The 23721-nt window shown below is 40.7% G+C and overlaps 1 protein-coding gene across 1 annotated transcript in view; it reads right to left on the reverse strand.

The window, feature by feature from the left end:
* Positions 1-23721, reverse strand: part of map1b (microtubule-associated protein 1B) — a 78678-nt gene that overhangs the window by 7900 nt on the left and 47057 nt on the right. The window contains exons 3-6 of the mRNA XM_052019479.1: positions 16298-16380; positions 11668-11808; positions 4683-10629; positions 1108-1346 (exon numbers count right to left, since the gene is read on the reverse strand). Of these exons, the coding sequence (XP_051875439.1) occupies positions 1108-1346; positions 4683-10629; positions 11668-11808; positions 16298-16380 (6410 nt within the window). The remainder of the gene's footprint in view (positions 1-1107; positions 1347-4682; positions 10630-11667; positions 11809-16297; positions 16381-23721) is intronic.

Below are 23721 nucleotides of genomic sequence, written 5' to 3' on the forward strand. Positions count from 1 at the left end.
GTTTCACTTACTCACTCGATGCTGCCTGAATTTGGCTCCTCTCCATCCCAGCAGAAATACTATCTATGGATTGTGGGCTATGGCCTAGCAGGGAACACCCAATAACCCCCGCCTCAACCAACCCACCAGCCTCCCCCGAGAACAATGGCAGGGCATCAGCCTCCTGTCCGCAGTTGCCTCTGATGGCAGTTTATATGTTTCCCGATGTTGGTAGGTTGTTAGGTCACTCCCCTGGTGTAAGGACAAATCTGCACCAATCAACTGGTAAAAGACCCAATGGGTCCCAACAACCCTCAATCCCATTACCCCCCTTGGGCACACCCTCAGTACAAGAATACAGCAGGTCAAGGAGACAAGTCAACCTGCCACCATTGTCCCATCACAAGAAACAATGAAAACAAATGTTTTTATTTAGTTTCCTGTTCCCATGAGATGTGTAATCTTGGAATGTGCTGTAAGCAGTAAAGGCTACCATGAGGGCAACTGATTTGTTGTGGCACATCACAAGACCTTCCTCTTACACCCAACACTCTGATTTATTGACTATGTATTGCAGTCAATGACCCATACCACATAACTTTTGAAAGGTGTGTGGCCCATTTTTTAAGAGGTCTACCAGTGTCCCTTTTAGAACTGCAACTTAGGCTATTCACATCTTTCAGCATACTCTATTTCTGAATCATAATCATAATCTACTCATAATCAGAAAGACTAGTTCCAGTACTTCCAATCAATTCCAGGCAGTTTCCTCTGTTCAATGTTCCACCTTGCACATTAGGCAACTCCACAACTGATACAGCTCATCCAACAAAATAGTATAGCACCAGAAGCTGTATGTTAAAGTAGCAAAATGTCCATTTCAAGTGGACAGGCTGCTCACTGATTCACAGGTTCTCCTGCACTTATCTGGTTTACACTTCTGTGGGATGCTCTGGGACATTCTGCTTTGCGATAGGCACTACGTTTAACCATGTTGTTGTAACTTCAGTGGGAAACAGCACTGTAACTAGTGCAAGTAAAAACTAAAATACTATTGCAACTTTCAGAGATGGTGAAAACAGCAAAAATTCTACTACATATTTTGAGAGAAGGATTTGGTAACCTTACCTGCATGTTACTGCCCCACTGAGACTTGCCCTCCAGGAGAGCATCCAGTACAGCCCTGCTCGGTTCATCAGCTGCCTGGTCATTTCCACTCACTACATAGTAGGAAGATCTCACTCGTTTGAAAAATTCAGCATCCACAGTCTTGGCACTGCAGTGATTTGGAATGTACACCAGGTCAAGGTAAACAGGAGGTCCAGGAGGCACTGACGGCATGCCTGCTGCCTTATTGCTGCTGGAACCTTCAATAGAAAGGATTCAATGGTTCAATGTAACGGCATTGCAAAATTCAGCTCCCTTTGTGAGCCACTGCCCCCCATGCCCCTTCCCCTTTACAACCCCCACCCACCAGGGGCCAAGCTGTATGCTGACTCAGCATTGGAGCCAGCTGGACAAAAATTGAGCAAAAATAACTAAATCAAATTGTTTTCCCCAGTTTCTTCTTTCTGCTCCTGAAGGCACTGATCATGTTTAGTCCTGCAGATGCTGGCAACCTGTGACACACACAGTGCATTTTGGTGTCTAAACTGTTCTTACCAGCCATCTACGTCTTATCTACATGGAAGTTCATCCTTGATGACAACACTGAGGTACACAAAATTCTGAGGGCCACAGATAGGAAAGATAGCAAGAAACCTTTCTCTATAGTTGTGGTATTTAAAATAAGAGAGCACAGGTTTAATGTCAGGGGTATGAGATCTAGATGGGATTTGAGGAAAAATTTGTTTTCAAGATGTTAGCTGAAATCAGAAACACATGGCCTGAGGGGGTGGTGGAGGCAGAGACTCTCACACCATTTACTTGGATGAACACTTTTCCAACACAAGGCATAAAAGACAATGTGCTGAGTGCTGGAGAAAGGGATTAACATAGACAGATATTTGATAACCAGCTCAGAAACCATGGGCCAAAAGGCTTGTTTCTGTGCTGTGTGACTCCCTACTCTACAAGTTTCTTCCTGGTCTGAACATTAATAACGGTGTGCTGCTATTTTCTCAGCAAACTCTATCCCAATGTTTCAGGTGTAGACTAAGGATTAACATCTGAAATAGAAAATGATTTCTCTTCATCACAGAGGATGTATCACTTATTGTTTCCAGATTTTCTTTTATATTTCCATCATTTACATTATTTTGCTTTACATTTATTTCAAAACTAACTTCTGGGTCTCACATTGAATTGGGGAAGAAATGCCCATATGTTTTTCAATTTCAATCAAATGGTATAAAGGGAATTCTACAGCTAAGAAAATCATACTGACTAGAGAGTTTGCTTGAAGCAAATGGCAATATCTTGGAACTTACTGCCTCAGAGAATGGTGGAAGGAAATTCAATCATGACTTTCAATAAAGAATTGGTTAGGTACCTGATGAAGGAAATAAAATTACAGGGTGACACCTTGTGTTGACAGGGAATTCAGGGAATGGAGTCAACTGGATTGATCTGACAAAAAAGATATAGGCTCGAAAGACTAACGGGCCTCCTGTGATGTAATGATGCAATGATTGAGTTCATAAGACAATTTTTTTCACAATGCATTAATTTTGAATTAAAAATACCCAAATAGAGAATAGTTTAGCTCATTGTCACTGTAGAAGCATTTGCAGAAAATAGGAGATAGGATAGTCCTGGGCTATTCTCGTTCTTCTACCCAGCTTATTTTGAGAATAGTCCAAGATATAGATTGCATGTGGGCTTAAATAGAGGCACAAATAATAGAACATGGGCAATTTTGTACCTCCAGCTTATTCCTCCACTTAATGAGCTAAAATCTCAGATCTAACTCCAAACCCTGTCATTGCCTCAAAGCATTTGGTTATCAAAAATTTAACTGTCTCAAGTTCATAATTAATGACCGATCCTTCATCAAGTGTCATTTGCAGATGACAGTTCCAAACTTATTTCGTCTTTTTTGTGTCAGTTGTTTCTTATCTTTCCTCCTGGAAGGACAGACTCCACTTTTTAGATTGTGCCCTTAGTTCTAGATTCCCCACCCAGCAAAAATAGTTTATTTCTATCCGAACATCTTGAACACATCTATTAAATCAGCCTTTTAGCTTCCAATTACAGGGAATACAGCCCTAGTTTGTGTAATCTCTTGTTTTACAATCTCGAATGCCAAAATGGTGAAGATTCAATAGCAATTCTCAAAAGGAAATTTGTTAAGTATTTGGAGTATCTGAAAAATTTGTAGGGCTATAGGGATAGAGAAAGAAAATTGGACTAATTCAATAATTCTTTCAAAGAGCCGGCACAAAAATGATAGATGGAATGGCCTCTTTCTGTGCTGGATTGACTTGTGATCCAACAATGAATGAGTACAGAGGTGCCCACATATTAACCAGAATGCTCGTTGACCAGAGGTTTGGGTTCTAACGCTTTAAATTAGATTAGCAAAATTCTAACCAGTCATGTTGAATAGTACTGCAGGGCTTGGGTGAGGAACAGCAGCAAATCATGAGGAGCAGGGGAATTAATAATTATGATTATTATAAATGGTGTAAACATTTTGTTATCTAAAAATTACATGCTTAGCACCTTCAGGAATCCTTTCCAGTATATCCACTACTTTTCCTTCTCCTTCAGTTAAAAGTTCAGGTTCCATTGTTTGTTTCATTTTCTTATCCTCTTAATACATGTTAGTTTTTAAACAACAACCCAAATAAAATTGGATAATTGGCTCTGGATATTTTTCCTGCAGTCATCATCACAGAACATTTAATAAAAATGTCATTTGCGTATTATTTGTGTGGTCTATCTTCCTGATTGAAAGATTATTAACAATTCTCTCTGTAAGGTTTTGCACATGAAACATTCATTATCTACCACTTGAATGTAATATCTGTCCAATATTGTTATAATTGCCTTTTCTAAATGCTTTCTCAAACTGAACCTCCTCTAATTCTTCCTGGTATTGAACTTTTAGCACAGATGAAGCACACTGTTATTCTACAACTGTCAGTTGAAAGGGCTTCACAAATTTCTCACAAAATGCTCGAAAGCTAAATTAACAGACTTTTGTTTACTTACATTGTTTATGTAGTCTGTTCCTTGAGAATGTTTAAGGGCTCGGTATAAATATATGTTTAACCAGTTTTTTGTCATTAACCTGACAAGTTATGCTGCATTATATTGCTGATTGTGAAATTACAGTTCAACATTTTGAATAAAGATCAAGAGATGTTTAACTTTGAATAAGAGGAACACTATGCTTTTAATCAGTAGTTTAATCGTCTGTGGAAAAGCAAAAGTGTACAAAAGAAAATCAAATAATTGCAGAACACTGTGTTAACTAGCATTCCATCATTTAGTACATGCTTACTTCTACCTAACATTTAAAGACATCATAGGTGGGAGACTTTCTGCCGTAACTTCAGTGAGAGAAACCACTGAGAAATGGAATAACATTCTGAGCTTCTGCCAAGGTTATGCAGGTCATGTGAATCCTAAGGAAATTCCTAGAAGTAAATGTATTCCTTTTAAAAGAGTTTAAGTAATACTCAAAATATTGCAATTTTCTCATCTATATTGAATTAGTCAATTTAACAGGTCATCATACAAGGCTAAAGGATTATTACCTGGATTTTTAGTGGTGTGTGCAGATTTTGAGTTTGTGGTGTTAGTAGCATTTTTTGCTTCCTTGTCATCACCTCGAGCAGCTTTTACTTCTGGATTGGTACTAGCTTTGGGACCCTTCTCTGCTGAATCCTTTTTAGGAGAAGCTGTTTTTGCAGTTATATCAGATGATTCCTTAGCTGATGCCAGTGCATTTGTTCTGGAGGGAGCACTGGGATGCTTTGGTTTGCTGTCAGATTTTCTAGAAGGAGAGGAAGACTTTGTCTTCGTGACCTGCTTTTTGGTTTTTGTTCTTTCTTTAACCTCCTTCTTCAAAGGTTTATCTGCCTTTGCTATGCTCTGTTCAGTAGGCAGTGCTTCAGGATCTACCATGCAAACATCTGGGTGCGGTGGAGGAGGACTGGGGTCCTTTAAGGGAGCTGGTGGGGGATCCATCTGTCTGTGTACAAGCGTTCTGTCTGTCGGAAGGGTTTCAGACTCATCTTCGGAGTCTAAGGCAGCATCTGCAGTGATAGATGGGCATTCTTCTGTTCCAGGGGGGAAGTCTGAATCAGTCTGTGATGGAGCTGATTCACTGATTGATGTGCCAGGGGTGTCATCGCACTGACGTGTCTGCTGCTTTCCACCAGAAGGAGGCTGAGCTCCTCCACCTTGGGTCAATGGCCTTTCAAGATCTTCAAGAGCATCTTCTTGTTCAAAAAACTCTAAGGGGCTTGGGTTGATGAAAGAAGGGGAAAGATCAGCCATATTGAGCTTGAATGAAGTGGGAGTTTTATAATATTTATCAGCATTGTATTGAATCTCTGTTCTGGTTGCAAAAGGTCCATCATCAACCTCACAAGTATCTTTGACTTTATCTTGTTTGCTAGTGAATGCCTCCATTTCTTCAATGTCTGTCTGCACTACTGGAATTTTGCTTTGTGAGAGGGAAGGCTCTTGGTATGAGTGTGTTGCAAATACAGCGGATACTTGTTCTGAAGAAAATATTGATGATACCGTTGGAGATTTGTCCTGCAGTAGACCTGAACCTGATGAGTCAGAACTATGCAAAGGAGAAACATCCTTTGTAAATGAAAGAGGCTGTGAAACGTCAAACATCTGTAAATCTTCCTTCTCTTGCAGTGGAGAAGTTGTTTGTGGTGAATGGGTAGCTGGTAGCCTCTCTGGGAGTAATGCCTCTCCAGAAATAATTGGTTTTTCAGATAGGATGGCAGATGAGACTGAAGTACAAACACCATATTCCTCCTGGAGTGGAGAACTTGTTTGTGGAGTCCGAGCAGATGAAGTTGTTGGAGAAGCTTCTGTTGGTGGGGTTGACCCAAACTGCAAGTGATCTTTATCTTGACTGTAGAATGGCTTGTCAAGCGTAGGCAAAGAGTTTTGCATAAATCCAGTCTCGTGCATATCAGATGGACTATAATCTACCTCAGTCGGCCCGTTCTCAGAAATGTGCTGGTAGCTGGCGTTAAATGAAGGTTGCTCAGGAGACTGTTTGCTGAAATCCAAGGCCAAAGACTGTTCAGGAGATTCCTGACTGAATTCCACGGACATTGTAGAGTGTTCAGGTGACCTGACTTCCTGCACAGGCGTTCTAGATTTTGCAGTTTTTGGAGAGACTTCTGGAGGAGAAATTGACATGGGTCTTGGGCAATCCTCTTTAGAAGGTGAAACTTCTGCTTCCTGGAATGCAGTAGGCGTTTGCACAACCGATACTGAAAGGGATTCATCCACTTCAGTTGAATGAGGAGACCCAACTTCTGCATGCAATGAGGGGGAAACGTCATCTGCTGTGGGTTCTGGAAAAGAACTTGTGGCCAGGGATGCTGTTGAAGCTGAAGCAGCCCCTTCTATGTGGGAATAGGTGTCTTCTGCCACCACCTCATCAACAGGTGTGGCTGATTTGTCTGACGTGGTTCCTTCTGAGATTGACATTTTGCTGTCTTCTTTAGCAGAACCAATCTGGCTGAGATCTACCAATGTTGGGGAGAGCTCCCCTCCTGCTTTATGTGTTTCAAAGGGACCAAGTGATGCAAAAGTACCAACAGTGCTCCCTTCCACTTTCCGTTCCTGGCTAAAACTATCTTTGGGAGTCAACAATTCAAAATCAGCTTCCTGTTCTTTTTCAGGAGCAGCAGGACTGGATGGGAAATCATTAAATGGATAAACTCGGGGCGAAGAGAGAAGTTTAAGTTTGTCACTTGTGAGTTCCATTGCACCTTCCAGAAACTGTACTGGGAATTCCTCTCCATCATTTGGAGAGCTATCAACAGGGGAGCTGGAACCCAACATTGGTGGACTACGCAGTGGGGACAAAACTTTCTCAACAGGTGATTCTGAATCAGGTACAGGCTCATCCATAGGACTATACCTTGGACTGGTCTCATCGACTTTCACGTCATCAGTCTCAATGATAATTGGCGTTGGGAGCTTTCCTGACACATCAGCTGGAACTTTACTGTCTTTCTCATCTATTGGTGACTGATAAAATGGAGTGTGACCAGCACTAGGAGTTCCAGACTGTGCGGGCGATGCCATCTCCAGGGTTTTCTCTTCAGGACTTGCACAATGATCACCTGGAACTTCATGTTCTGAAGCTGTCAGATCAGTGGATGCCCTGATTTCTGATGGAGTCAAATCAAAGTTGACATTACGATCACTTAGTGGTGTCCTAGACTGTGGTGACGATTCAGCTGGACTCCTTGCAGGGCTTAGTTTGGTTTCAAAGTCTTTTATTGGACTCTCTTGCTTTTCAGCCTCTAAGTCCTCCTGGTTTTCATATTCATCGTGTTTTGGAATGCTGATGCCAGCTGGTGGAGGTTTGAAGTACTTGTCTTCTTCCAGGGAAGATGAAGGAGATATTGTTGAGGCAGAAGCTGGATAATCATCACCTTGTGTCACATCGGTTTTTGAAATTTCCAACGAGAATCCATTGTAAGTGTCAGGAACAGGAGAAAGCTTGGCTCCCTCTCGACTCTGAGAAATAACAGTTGTTTCAAACTTTGTTACGCTTACGAAGTCCTGAGTTGGAGATTCTGTTTCTTCATTGTTGGTCTCATCACTCATAATGTCTCTGGGTGTGGACATTCCGTCCATTGGTGTGGGCTCACTAGAAATTTCAATAGTAGATTGAGTAAAACCGGATGTAGCTGTAAATTCCTCAGGTGGCTCATCATGGGTTTCTTCATCAGAAGCGGTTACCTCACTTTCAAAATCTGTAGGAATGGTCTCATTACGAATAGAAAATGTTTGATCAATGATTGAAGGATGAAGTGCAGAGATTTTATCCAGAGCTGCACCAGGAGATGGAAGTTTATTCACTTCAATGCTTTTAATCTCACGTTTCTCTTTCTCTTCATACATTTCAGCAGCTTTGTTGTCATCTACCCTATTCCCTTCATCCTCTGCTTCTTCTTCAGTCTCAGCCTTTTCAAGAAGCATGTCCTCCCGTTCTCTACGATCTTCTCCTACTTCCGATTCTTCAGTCTCTTCTTTTTCTACCATCTCTTCAACATCAAGTGGTTCTTCAGTTTCAATTAATTCTTCTGCTTCAAGGTCCTCAGTCTCAGCTTTTGCCCCAATAACAACATGCTCCAGCTCAGTTTTGGTGGGAAGCATCTTATCCACTGTCCCTACCAGCTCCTCAACATCTTCAGTCTCTGCCTTCTCTTCATAGTCTCCAGGTTCAGAGGATTCTTCAAATCCTGCACCTTCATCCTCAAACCGTTCTAATGTTCCCTTATTTTCAGTCTCGATATACTCTTGAGGAGACTGTTCAAATTCACCTTCAGCCTCAGTGGTTGTAATTCCTTCATCGGGAGATTCATCTATCTCTAGAGCATCTCCATGAATAGTAAGGCCTATCTTCTCCACTTGCACTTCATTCTGTACTGAACTCTCTATTGGTACAGGAGGTACCTGGGTGTCTCTTTTCTCTTCCTCATTAAGTTCTTCAAAGTCCTTAGTTAAATCTTCTGGCGAAGACATGAGTGATCGTTCAACCTCAAGTTCGGTTGCAGTGACTGCAGCTGTGGCTGCGGCTGCAGCTGCAGCTGCTCCAACCGCAGCAACAGTTTCGACCTTAGTTTCTTTCTTGCCTGGTTTTGGTTTTCCTTTCAGTTTGCTTGGGCTAGCATCTTCCTTCTTTACTGCCTCAACTTTCTTTTCCACTTTGGGCTTCACTGGTAGTTTTTTGGCCTCAGCTGCAGGCACAGTTTTCTTGACTTCCTTAGTGGGCTTTTTCAGGTCTTTCTTGACATCTTTGTCGTTCTTTTTGATTTCTTTCTTTTCTTCCTTTTTAACTTCTTTCACTGGTGTTTCTTTCTTCTTCACTTCTTTTTTAATATCTTTCTTTACTTCCTTCTTTATTTCTTCTTTTTTAGGTTTCTCCTCTTTTTTCACCTTTTCTTTCTTGATGACAGCTTTTTCCTCTTTTGCCTCTGGCTTTGCACTCTCTTTTTTCACTTCCTTTTCCTCTTTTTTCTTCTCTTCCGGTTTCTTTGCTTTAACCTCCTTCTTTACAATTTTTTCCTTTAAAGGTTTTGGCTTGCTCTCGGACTTTAGTTTCTCGTCCTTAGGTGTTTTTTCTTCAAGTTCCTGTTTAGCTGGTTCTGCTTTAGCTTTTGCCTCTTTCTCTTCAGGTTTGGATTGCGATTCTGTTCTGGGTCTTTCTTTCTTAACTATAGGTTTTTCCTTCTTTTCTACCTTCTGAGGCTTCTCATTAGCAGCCTCTTGGTGATTAACTGCAGCAGGTTTTGTCATCTCGGGTGTTTCTTCCTTGATATCCTTCTTAACTCCTTTTCCAACAGATGGCCTAGAATTAGATTTGAGACTCTCCTTGCTGTCACTCCGTTGTTTCATCTTGGCCTGTTTAACTGTTGGGGCAGCCAAGCCAGCTATTAGTTCTTTTTGAGTTACTACTGGGTGTTTCAAGAAGTCTAAATGTTTGAGTTTTTCTAATCCATCCAGGATATTGTACTGTGGAGCATTTCCTGGGAACAGGGCACGGACTATTTTCTCAGATGGATTGGCTGGATGCCATACAATCAGAGAGGATATTGAAGTCAAATATGGAAATGAAATTTCTGCATCTTTGCCATTTGGCAAAACAAGTCCAGTTTTAGCTTTGTTGTTGCTGGACCAATGTTGCATGAAAAATTGTAGCTCCTTGCTTCCTTTCACTGGATTTAAAATGTACATCTCTAGTCGCCCCACACCCATTTTCTGGAACAGTATTACTGGATCAATGGCATTTCCTACAGTCCTAAACAGGGGTTCTGGCTTTATAGACAATTTGTTTAAGTACTGGAGAGTAAGGCAGGTTTCTTCAGTATTTCTCCTGACCCTGAAATTAGGCTGCAGGTTTGTAACATTTTCTGGGACATTAAGAAAGACAACACCCAGCTCAGGTGAAATCAGATTTTTCATCCAGTCACTGTTAGCAGTGGATCCTTGTGACTGTTCCTCTTCCAGTTCTGCTATTTTACGTTGCAACAAACTGTTGACTCCGGGGAGATTGTCTGCTCCATTGTGGGTGAGTAGAATTGAGTCAACTCTGTCCAAGTGCCGAACCAGTTTCCAGAAGCATGACTTGCGATCTGATCCACCATTTATGAGCATATTAAACCCATTCACAGCAAACAAAGCTGAGTCCCCTCTCCCACCAGGGAAAATGTAGCAGCAAGGTTTTGACAATTTCAGGAAGCCGCCAGATGCAGGGGGCTCCAATACGTCAAAGGACGATGGGACCTCAACTGACTCTGATAGGTATTCTGTGAATTCTGAAAGTCCTTCCATTTCTGGTAAAATGGAGACTGAGTTCAGTTTTATATTGATAAAGTCCTGCAGGTTGTGTTTCTCCAGATTTGTATTTTTCCAGTCACCTTCCTCAGGGCAGAATAATGTGAGGCTGGCTTTATTGGCTGGGTGTGTGGTACTTAACAGTTCTCCAATCTGACAGCAGAATAAAAGATAATAATTAGTAGTAATTAGTGAAAGACCTCAATTAACAGCAACTTGGCTTTTTGCATCAGAGCCATTTCCTGCCAAATGAATTGTAATTATAACAATACTCATGTCAGGAAAAAATAATGAAATATTCCTTCTTCCATTACCAAAATATATGTAAATATTTTGAACTGCTAATTCCAATAATTTAATTACAGAGATGAGTAAATTCATAATACTTCATTTTGAGAAAAGTCCCAATTCTGTCTGAGTAAGCCCACGTTCATTGAAAATATGCAAGAAACTTTTCTTGTTTTAACAAGCAGCTATACATGAAAGGTATTTTCTTGACAGCTCTTGCTAGCCAGACATTAGCGGGCAGGAAGTTTGGCCATTAAAGGAGATATTACCTTTGTAGCAACCTTAAATCTCACACTTTGTAGTAAAATGAAGCAGTACATGAATTTATAAAGATGGACCAATGAGACACAAGACTGTTTTATGCAGTCCTAGCAATGTTTTTAATGAAGTATCCCAGGATTATTCCTTTACAGTGTGGAACTTCTACCTGGCAAAGAATAAATTTACAAGTGCAAACAGAAGTGCCCATTCACCCAATCCATGTTGACAGCAGAATACGAACTTCATCAGCAACACTGGAGACACAAGAGACTGTAGATGCTGGAATCTGGAGCGACAAACAATCTGTTGGGGGAACTCAGCGGGTCGAGTAGCATCTGTGGGAGGAAAGGAATTGTCGCCGTTTTGGGTTGAAACCCCAACCCCAAAGGTCAACGATTCCTTTCCTCCCACAGATGCTGCTCGACTTGCTTAGTTCCCCAGCAGAATGTTTGTTGTTTCATCAGCAACAACTTTGTGAGCTTAAACGTGTGCTCCTAGCAACTGCTTACTATCACCATGGAAGATAATCATTAAGCAAATTGAGAACACCTCTCAAACTTTCAAAACAAACCTTGTTTGCAGCAAGGTTCTGCTGTGGGCAAGAGAGGGCAGGATCAAAGTGCAAAATATGCATTTATTTACCTCTTGATCTGTAAAAATTTCAATGAAGTTCTGAAATGAGAATGAACCAGACTGTAGAATCAGCTCCCCGGTGTTTTCACAGCACTGTCCAGTTAGCACCAGTAGCTTGTGTCGGGCAGCATCAGTGATCATGAGGCGTACCTGAGGAAAGGACACACAGCTTAAAAATATTGGGCAGATAGCTACGAAGTACAACTTACAAAGACCATCCCTAAGTGGAGCATCCTGAGCGGACCAGTTGATTTTTATGTAGGATTAATCAACAGCGTGTTCTCAGATTAGTCTAAAGTGTGGTGGGAACATGGACATACTTGTACAAATCTGAAACCACAATGATCTTCATGGTTTGCAGCAAAATTGAAAAAGGTTTATATTATAATACCAATACACTATTGTTGATTTTAATATCATTAAATGGAAGAACAAATATTGCATAGTACCTATCATTCTGTTGATTCCCACATAGAGAGTTCCCAATACCAGGAATGTCAGTAGAAATGGTACTGGGTGGAGCTTGCCTGTATAGAAATGGACAGGCTGCTCTTCAAAAGGCTGGAGATACTCTAGTAATTGCAGAAAACTGGATGTATATACGTAATATAGATTAGCAGTCAAAACAAAACTGAAGAATGAAGCACATTAATAAGAGGAGAGACTTAGGACAGGTTGCTTTCGAGGCTGTTGAATCTACAAGTGGAATTAGCAATCGATGCGGACATATATCAACATTTAGGAATAGGTCCATTTGAAAAATATAAAGGAATATGGGAATGATATGAGCTGGAGCATTAGAGCTATTGCTATGTGGAAGATAAACACCAATGTGTGGAAGTAAGATTATGTAGCACCACCTTTCAGTGCAAGACATAATCAAATGTCAATGAAAAATGAAAGATAATCAAAAATCGGTGATGTGGCTTGCATTTTCCTCCAGATGCTCCATAATTTTCAATCAGACCTGCACTGCCCATGGGACACTCATGCAGAAGCAAGCTTTCATAAGAGCTAGTGAGGCTAGAATCAGTGAGATTTGAAGTGGTCCTGGTGAGACTTAAAGTGGTCCTGCATCAGCAGATTTCAGGACAGCAGTGGGAACTGCTCAGGTGGGTGCTTTTTAATGTTTGTTCTTACCTGGCTCTTCACTGGACCCCTCCCCCATCACAAATCGCAAGCCCAACCAATGCGCAAAAGCCCTTCCGCCAAGCCTCTCCTGACTACGGATCCTACCCCACAACCGCTAAGCGTACACCCTCATCCCAACTATTGACCTGTGTCCTAGCCCCACAGCCAATCCTCACCCCAATCAACCCTTCCCCCACCATCCCCAGGGTTCTCTCTCTTGGAAGCCTGGACCTGATCCTGTACTGAACCTGTTTTCTTTTCTGTGCTCAACATGGGAAAGCATGTGAAGGGAAGACCTTGAGTATGCGAGGCAATTCAGTAATGTATGATGCCTTGGGCAATATTACAGCAGTGGATTCTTGAAGCAAACTTCCATTGGTTCATCACAAACTATTTGACTAAATTGCCTGGAGATGGCCTGACAAATTCTTAGGCACAACTCTTAATGGCTGGGCTGGACAGAATGTTTCACTGCTGTAGGTTTTGTGATTCTCTGTTGACAAGTGAAAGTATTCCCATTATCTTGCCTGTCGGTGGCAAGATATATCCTTCTTGGTGGTAGATGTCATAATGCTGATAAACCAATTTCAAGTCATTGTCTGAATACCCAGAAGATGGCCCCCAATTACTTAAAAATGAGAGCATTTAGTACAATAAATTCAAACCAGCTAAATCATGAGCTTAGAGTACATACTCAACAAAACTGCTCTATGTACTGGTTGGAAATCTTCTTGAGAAAAGGAGCAGGAATGAGGTTTTCCCTGGAACCAGCCAGACTCTCCTTTATCAACCAACATAGGGACACATTGTAGCACATGTCACTTTTATTCCAAACATCCACCCGTCTTCTTCTTCTTCCCTTCAGAGCAGTATCAATCAGCACTCTCACTTGATATAACAGAATCACTAACTTCTCTCGGTCCACACTCCGCACACTCTCTTTCCATTCAATACCACTTACGTCTAAACATTGTTTGTATTGCAGCTCTTTAGTCCAGTTTGACAAGAAGCTGGTCAACAAAGTCAGTGCACATGGAACTGGCATGGATTGAGAACTGGTCGCTGGACAGGGAGCAAGGAGCGGGAATGAATGGGCAGGTTGGCAGGCTAGGACCAGTGCGGTAGCACAGGGATTGGTGCCTGGGCCCCTGCTAATCACAGACTATATTGACAATTTGGCTGAGGGGACCAAAAGTCATTATTTCCAAGTGTGCTGATGATATAACACTAGGTGGGATTGTATGTAGAAAGGAAGTTTTAAAGAGCCTTCAAGGGCGTATAGATAAGTAAGCGAATGGGCAAAAGCATGGAACATGGAATGTGATGTGGGAAAATGTGAGGTCATTCACTAAAGTGCACAAAAAGGAAAAACAGAGTACTTTTTAAAAGGCTAGAGGTTGGAAAATGTTGATGTTCAAAGGAACCTGTGTGTCCTTGTGCAAAAGTCACTGAAAGTTGACATGCTTGTGCAGCAGGCAATTAGAAAGGTAAATGATATATTGCCATTTATTATGAGAGGATTCACGCGCAGAAGTGAAGATGTCTCACTGCAATTACATAACGCCTTGGTGACCACAGCTGGAGTAGGATGTACAATTTGGATCTCCCTCCCTGAAGAAAGGACATACTTACCAAAGGGGGAATGCAGTGAAGATTTACTAGTAAATAAAAAAAACCTGCATATGTTGGAAAACTGACATAAAAACAAAAATGCTGGAAATGTTCAGCAGATCAGACAGCATCTGTAGAAAGTATAAAGGAGTTGATGTTTCCAATTGAAGACCCTTTGTCAGAAACTAAGTTTATATCAAGCTGCAGGGAGTATGGGGGGAGGGGGCAGGGGGATGGATCAGACAAGGGGAATATCTCTGACAGGGTGAGGCCAGGGTTGCCCTGGAGATAAGCTGTAAATGAGGTCATCTTGTTGATGGGTTAATGGAAGCATTTAGGGAGAGAGAACATTGGTCATAAAAACTATGGAATGAGCCAGTTAAAGAGTGAGATTATAGGCAAAAGGATGCAAACGTTGCAAATGCAGGACTGCATAACCTGCCCAGCAGGTCAGACTGTGCCATTAGGGAGAAAAACTGAGCCAATATCACTTATGGATGACCTGGCTTATTCTATTCCAGAGAAGGCAAATTACCTGAAGTGGTGGAATTCAATATTGAGCTCAGAAGGATACGACGTCCCCAGACAGATGATAAGTGCTATTCCTCAAGCTTACATAAGGCCCTCTGATAAAATTACAGGAGGCCACAGACAGATAGGTCAAAGTGGGATTGGGACAGAGAATTAAAGTGGCAGGCATTAAGAAGCTCAAGACTGCCTCTGTGGACTGAACACAAGTGCTCCACAAACCATTTCTAGAGGAGATCCCTTAGTGAATACTGGATTGGAAAGAGTGCAAGTGGCAAAACTGTTTGGATCCCTGGATGGTGGGAAGGGAGGAGGTTAAAGGACCAGTGTTGCATCTCCTACAGTTGCATGGAAAAGTGCCATAAGGAAGGGATTAAGTTCTTGGAGAAGGAAGAGTGGGCTAGGAGTTGTAAAAGGATCAGAGCCTTGGAAAAATGGGAGGGGAGGGAAAGATGAGACTAGTGGTGAAGATTCACTGGATTGGTTCCAGGGATGGTGGGTCTGCCCCGTAAGGAGAAACTGAGTAGACTGGGCTGGTAAAACCTCAAGTTTAGAAGAATGAGAGGTGCTCACAAAATTCTTACAAGGCTCCACAGGTGGGAGAATGTTTCTCCTGGCTGGGGAGTTTGGAACCAAGGACACAGTCTCAGAAATGAGGTGGGCCATTTAGCACAAAGATGAGAAGATCATGTAGATGATGGTGAGTCTTTGAAATGTTATACCCTGGAGGTCTGTGGAGATCCAGTCTAAACTGAGATTGATAGATTTTTGAATTTTGAGGGAATTAAGAGATTATGGAGATAGGCAGGAAATTGACACTGAGGTAGAAGATCAGCCATGATCTTAATGAATGGCAGAGCTGGCTCAAGGAGATGAATAGCCTACTCCTGTTTTTAATTCTTATGTTCTTAAATTCTAAGTCATTCACATAGAAGTCGATAATTTCACCAAAGTACAAAGTGGTGAAAGGGTAGCAGGAACACTATACTGAGTTATTCCATCCTCAGTTTTCCAGTAGAACTGAGAAGTTTGAAGGTACTGCTCCCTTTCTAAAAAAACACTGGGAAACCATATGTGTTTACACAATGCCCCAATTACTTCTTGGTCCACTGTTGCAGATTTTACTTTTTATATTTAGATTTTCTAAAACTGAATTCATATTCTTAAATTGCACGCTCTCTTAATTAAAATGAAACCCTCTCTTTACCACTATGACATCACCTGCACAGCATTATACATGGTTTTCAGCATACAACACCCACAGGGAGCAAGCTATAGCGCAGCCTAATCAGTGATGGATTTCTGTGCTCTTCATCATCCCTTTCCTTTGTGCTCCCTGCCATCTGGCTGCTTCCTGCTGTTCTCTTACCTCTGTGCTCACTGCCTCGTCTGAAGGGTTGATGAGGACAACGGTTTCCAAAACATCACTTCTGTGGTGAAGGATTTTCTGGCCTATTAAGGGAAAAATGCACATGAATTTTTTTCTACTTCAATGTACACGTTTTCTATAATAAATTCTAATGCATTCAATGCAGAACATTCACTTGAACATTTTCATCACAAATTATGTTATCCCCATTACTTAATGTTAACATATCATCAGTTATTATTTAAACATAACCCCTAAACAAATAGTTCATGGAGATTTGACACAGATTTCAACTAATTAGTGTGCAGTGCTGGGAAAGCCTTAAACTATGCCCCTTCTGCAACAAGCCCTTGCAATAAAAAATGTTTGTGAATAAAAATCAAAAGAATTCAATGTATGCTGGATAATTAATCCTTGAAAGAATATTTGCTCCTTCTAAGACATGCTCATTGCCCATCAAACTCAAATACAGGCACAAGAACATTGAAGGTGAATATATATCTCATAGAACATAGAATGGTTTCACCATGGAAAGAGACTGTTCAGCCCACTGAGACAGTGCTGGCTCCTAGTGCAATAATCTCCTCAGTTCGTTCCCCACAGCCATGTGTATTATTTTCTCTGAAGTGTCTGAGCAATTAGCTGATTGATTCTACTTCCATCATCCCCAAACGCAATGGACTCCTGATCCTAACAATACTTGGCATATAAAAAAATTTCCTCACATACCCCTGCTATCTTTAGCCCAAGATTTTAAATCTGTGCACCACAGTTCAGATTCCTCTATTTACCCTTTAATTTGCTAGAATCATTTTTATTCATTTGTTGCAGACTGTTTTATGTTAACTTATTAATTAAATTGTGGGAACTCGTAGGAATTATTAAAATGAACAATAATCTGTTTTCCTGGGCTCTTTCACTGCACACTGATAAAAAGTAAATTGATATAATTTGATAAATTAAAACAAAAAAATGTCCATTCCTAAAGGGCTACATACAAACATATGAATTAAGAACAGGAGTAGGTCATATGCCCTGACAGTTCTGCTCTGCTATTTAATAGGATTGTGACTGATCTGATTGTAATTTCAACTCCACATTACCATCTACCCACAAAAACCTTTCACCCTGGATCATCAAGTATCTACCTACCTGTGACTTAAACATATTCAAATTCTCAGCTTCCACCACCCTTTGAGGAAGAGTTCCATAGACCCACTGCCCCTTGAGAGAGAAAACAAATTGCCTCATCTCTATCTCAAATGGGGAACCCCTCATTTTTGAACCGTGATCCCTAGCTATAGATTCTCCTGTGACAGGAAACATTCTCTCCACAAATACCTTGTAAAGACCCCTCAGGATTTTATATATTTCATTGAAGACCTCTTTTCTAAACTTCAACAGATACACAAGCCTCGCTTGTCCAACCTTTCCTTGGAGGTCCATTTAGCCATTCCACATATTAATCTAGTAAACCTTCAGTAAACTGCTTCCAATGGATTGACATCTTTCTTTAAAAAGGGAGATTGGTCTCACCAATGCCCTATATCACAGAAGTGTAATCTCATTCCTTGTGTATTCAATTCCCCTCACACTAAGCAACAACAGTCTTTTAGCTTTCTCAATTGCTGTATCTGCATACTAACCTCTGGTGAATCATCCACTGCCACATCCAGATCCTTTCTTTGCCTTTGTTCCCTAATTAATAAATATCCTCCTTCAAAGTATAATAGCTGAATTTCAGCAAAGCCAAATAGCAATAGTATTGATCTGGCATTGTAAGATATTAGGACAATGTTACTTCAAAAATAAAAATGAAGCTGAGTAATACTTCCCTCATCAGATTCTCCAAATGTTATTCTCTTACTCACTCATAAAGGCTTTCATCTTTTGATAAATCACCTCAGCCATTTCTGCTCTAAAGAAAACAATTTCAGTGCCATCAGCTTCTTGTCAGAATTGAAGTATCACATCCCATGGAATCAAACCTTTTTTTTAAAAATGTCCTTTTTATAAAGAGTTGCACAAAACTGCACACAGTATTCTATCCGAGACCTAACCAAATGTTTTGTATACATTACAGAAAAATTGGTGGCTTTAAACTTCCACATATAAAACACAGACTGTATTGGCCTGTCTGCATGCAGCATTCAATTGGCAAACCTCTCTCCTGACCCCTGGTCCACTCTTGATGGCCTGTACCAATGATGCTGATGGCCAAATAAAAACGAGGCAGGAGATGAAGAAGACTGGTCAGAAACCAAGTGACAAGGAAGGACATGACTAAGCAGCAAAGGGTTATGGTCTGGAATGAACTACCAGGAGTAACACTGGAGGCAAATTCAATTGTGGCATTCAAAAGGGATCAGTACATGAAAGGGAAAATTTGCAGTGCTAGCGCAAGGGGGTGGCGGTATGGAAATGCCTGGATCGTTCAAACATAGAGTTGGTCTGGACTCAATGTGCTGAACAGTCTCCTTCCATTCTGTAATCAGTCTCTGATTCTGAATATACTGAACTTCAAGTATAACAATCACCAAAAAAAAATCAAGAAGTGTATTCAGAAGAACTGACAAAGGAAGTAAGTGAGGCAACTACTGTAGATGGGTTTGAAGGGAAGTCACGCTAGCATGTGAGGAAGGAGGACATTTAGGATAGGCCTGGTAGTGATAAATGAGGAAATGTGGAAGAGTCATAGGACAGAAATAGGTCCTTTGTCCATCCAGCTGCACCCATCATCAACCACACATTTCACACCAATCCTACATTAATCCCATTTTTTATTTTCTCCACATTCTCATCAACTCCCCCCCAGCTTATACCACTCACCAACACACTAGGGGCAATTTATAGTGACCAATTAGCCTCTCAAGACCTAACCTTGAAAGCAACACTAACATCAACATTGCAAAGTGGCCTATTCTGTGCTCTATATGATCTGTATCATTATTGTTTCTCAACAGGACCCTGACATGATTGACAGGGTGGATGTTGAGATAATTTGCTCTAGTGGAGGTATCAAGAACTAGGGGGCACAGTTTCAGAATAACAGATAAACCACTTCTGACAGAGATGAGGAGGAATTTTTTCTCTCAGAGGATCGTGACTCTCTAATTCTCTATTCCAAACAGCTGTGGAGGTGGAATCATTGAATATACATAAGGCTGAGAGTGAAAGAGCGAGAAAGTGAGGCTAGGATTCAATCAGCCATGATATAATTGAATGTTGCAGCAGACTCGAGGGCTGAATGGCCTATTCCTGCTCCTATTCCTTGTGTTTCCTACTTCTGTCAGAAAGCATGGCCAAGTTGAAAGTTGTCTCCTTAATCTCCTGCCACAGTGTTACATGACCAGGATTGAGAGAAAAAAAACTGGAACAAAAATATTAAAATAATTCTGCTGTACTCAGAACAATTAATTGTCCTGCAATATGACCTACTACACTTTAAATAATTCCTGAGAAAGCCTTGATACCCAGTATGCACTATCTTCTGCCTGCAGCAAAAATTAAGCATTGTACATCCTATTCCCACCATTTGCCTAATCCACTTCACTACGCCACTCATTGCTGAGCAGATGTGGTCTACATCATCATTTCCACGAGACTTGTGGCATCTGTGGGCCTCTGGAGACCTACTGGAATAGTTGCTCAAGTGATCTTCTGGGATTGCACTGGAGAAATGCAAAGTTCCAGCAAAAAATTCTTACCATGGAATCCCAATGAGGAAAATGTTAGCAGAACACATTTCAAAATCTGCACAAAGCAGATTGCGTTGAAACTGAAACCAGTGAAATAAAATAATCATAGCACCGTCGACTCAATTTAAACAGAATTGAAATGAATCATCACAAGAGGTTCTTTCTATCCACTCTTCCATCCACATGGAGTCAATTCCATTGGAATTAAGGCAGCCAGATCCTTCAGAAGTCACTGCAGCCAGAGTGCTGCAGTCAGCACAGCTCTCTGACAGTGGCACTCCACATTCTCCATTAATACGAACTGAGCTGTCAGCGCACTCAGCTCCCAAGAGGCCAGCCTCCAGGTTACATTGTGGATGTGCTCAGCAAATTGCCAGGCTGAATAATGAGAACACTAGCAGCCAGAATACCAGCACAACCCACTTGCGAATTTTAGAGGCACGTACACTGAGTCACAACATTGTTTATTTGAACATTCCTCTCCGAGATTTCCAGCCACGTGCTGTGGCGTCGCTAATCTTGCCAAATAATTTACTTTTGATTTTAAAGTTTCACAAGTCAGAAAAAAAAAATCGACGGGTTTACATAATACAGGGGATATAAAATAGGATTACTGCAACAGGTGAACATTGGATTTAAAATGTTCTGCTTGACCGACATGAAGTATTCATCAATAGCACAAGGAAGGAATGCACTGATGAAAACAATTCCCCAAAAATTCCAGAGATTTGCAGCTGTTACAGCAGAGCCCAGATAAATTGAGGGTGAGGGAGTGGGACTAGCTGGATTGCTCTTACATAGAACTGGTACCAACTTGATGGGTTCAATGGCTTTCTTCCACACTGTGACCATTTTTTGAGCCTCAAGATTACCCTCATTATTTCTCAACTGATTCCATGTTTTAGCTGTGTGATTTGTGCAAATGTCATTCATATTTTCCATCCTAGTCACGTATTGATTTTTGGGTAACAGCTTGATATCAAATCCTTGCAGCTTTGGAAAGAATAAATGACATATGAAATCTTTCATTTTTGGCTTGCATACTTTTAATAACTCAAACCTATAAGCCATAAATTTACAATTGCCAGCAACATTAAAAAGAGCATCAATAAGCTGATGGTTTTAGTTATTCAATATTATAATATTACTTTATAGTGAATGTGTATTGAGATCAAATAAGTAAACGTGTGTAATACATCTATTCCTCAACACAAAACCTTTACAAATGTACAGTTTCATACTTAATGTTAACTTTAAAAGTAATGTTGTTTAGATGCACTCACTAATTATACATTTTTGTTTCTCCTAAGATTGACTTTAGACATTTGAGTAAATAGGCACAATTTGGAGTCTGCTGTAAGTGCTAACAAATATTTGGCAGCCATTAAATTCTCTTCTACAAAGCACCTTAGCAGTGATATTATGTGACAATCTCTTCATATGTAGTCTCCTGCAGCAGACATGTAAGATTGATTTATGTTTACTTGATAAATGGTAATTTTAAATTCAAAAATGAATAAGGAGCTCTGAAAGGCTTGGCTATACCACAAAGTTAGCAGCAGCCTCCTTACAAGATGACTCATATCTCTAATAATTCCCTGTAGTGCTGAGTAGAAGGCATCTAGCATTGGTACCCTCACACTTTCCTGCAGCCAACATATCTCTACACAATGTGCGGTTCAAACCAATAGGTCTTGCCTCATTGTCCTGCTGAATGAACAAGGGCATTGTGACCAGGACCTTAATCCTAGACGTGGTCCACAAGGACACATTCTTCACCTTGGAACAAGCATTGTTTTGTTAATTCAATCAGACTTTTGTGCAAAATCATATGTTTGGTATGAGCGGCAATCAATCAATCCCTTTTTTCCTTGCAGTCGGCTATCAAAGGGCAGACAGCCTTTAGATGACACCACATTTCTTTCCAAGCCTGGAGGAGGATTCGCTTAACACTTTCAGTACTTCAGTGGATTTTATTTCTATCATTGAAATGCTATGAACACAATAAATGTAGATAATGTAAATAAATAAGTAAATATAAATAAATAAGTTCATTACTTGGCAGTAAAACCACATTCAAAAGAAAATTGATTTGTAAACTCTTAAGGTTTTATCTTCCATAATTAAATTTTTTAAATCAATGCTTTGTAGGTTATTTGTAAGTACAGATTGAAGCACAATATAATAACTTTGATTCTATTTTTTCAAGAAGGAACTATAGCATCTCCTTTGTATAATTGAAGTGCTATGTTTTTCTCCCGATTTTTTTCTGCTTCCTTTAAGATATTTTTTTCTTGATAGGATTCAACTGCAAGAAGTACATTCCCCTGAACAGTTTCCCTTCACCAACCCCAGCTGCCCCTCATGTTCCTTATTCTGCAGCATTGGATACATCCCATTCCCTCCCCTCATCCATTACAATAGAATTATACAGCCCTTTTGGCCGACCTCATCCATGCAAAACCATGATGCCAATCAATGCTAATCCCATTTACCTACATTAGGCCTTTATTCCTCTACACCTTTCCTATCCAAATGCTTATCTAAATACCTTTTAAATGTTATATATCTGTCTCTACCACCTCCTCTGACAGCTCATCCCAGAAAACCACCACCCTCTGTGTGAAAAACTTTCCCTCACATCTCCTTTAAATTTCTCCCCTCTCACCTTAAATGTGCCCGCTAGTTCTAGATTCCCCTGCCTTGGGAAAAGAGACTCTTATCTATCCTATCTATGCCCCTCATAATTTTATGAACCTCTGTAAGGTCACCCCTCAACCTCCTACCTTCCAGTAAGAATAAACCCAGCCTATCCAACCTCTCCTTATAACTACAGCCCTCCATTTCAGGCAACACCGTGGTGAATCTCTTCAGCACTCTCTCTACTGCTACTAGATCTTTCCTGTATGTGGTAACCAGAACTGTACACAATACTCTAAGTACAGTCTCACCAATGTCTTGTACAGCTGCAAAACTACTCCTCGGTTTCTCTCCTGCCACTGTCCAGGACTAAATCCCTGTTGGACAAGCCTACAGTGGCCATTACCCCCTCCTGAAGAGTCACAGTAATACATGACCCATCCTTTCCTCACTGTGAAGGCCACTCACTTCTCAAGGAATTAAACTCACAAGCCTCCAACTCACCCTGCTCTCAGTAACTTCAATAGAGCATCAATCAAAAAGCTGTATTTTTCATTGTCATTGTAGTACTAACAAAAGCATGAGTCATGAGCAGAAGCTCGTAGAAGTTTTATTGTCTGGTTACCCTATATCCTCTTATCCAAAGAACTAAATTTAAAGTCTTATACCACACCAACTCTGCAACCTCAAGTCCAATATCCCAGTTCCCACCCTGCTCCTCAGTTCCTGTACCATGATGTGAAAAGAAGGTTTTTGAGTTCCTGTAACCTTGATAACCACACTGGATAAATGCACAAACTAGGATTTAAACAATTCACTTCAGAGTGTACTGAAGGTTGAAAAATGGGGATTTGAGATAGCAGTCAAGCAATTTATTGATTTGTTCCTTTATTAGTGTTTTTTTTCCTCCAGGAGCTTCAAGGAGCCATACTATAACATCCCATTTACTGAAATGGCTGAGTATAATTATGTAACTGAGTCTCTGTTACATATTAAGAAGATAAAATGAAATATAATGCTTTTATGATATTATTAGAATCGATTCACTTCAGGTTGTGTTATTCTTATCTGATATTACTTTATTAT

The sequence above is a fragment of the Pristis pectinata genome, chromosome 7, assembly GCF_009764475.1.
Source record: "Pristis pectinata isolate sPriPec2 chromosome 7, sPriPec2.1.pri, whole genome shotgun sequence".
Taxonomy (NCBI): domain Eukaryota; kingdom Metazoa; phylum Chordata; class Chondrichthyes; order Rhinopristiformes; family Pristidae; genus Pristis; species Pristis pectinata.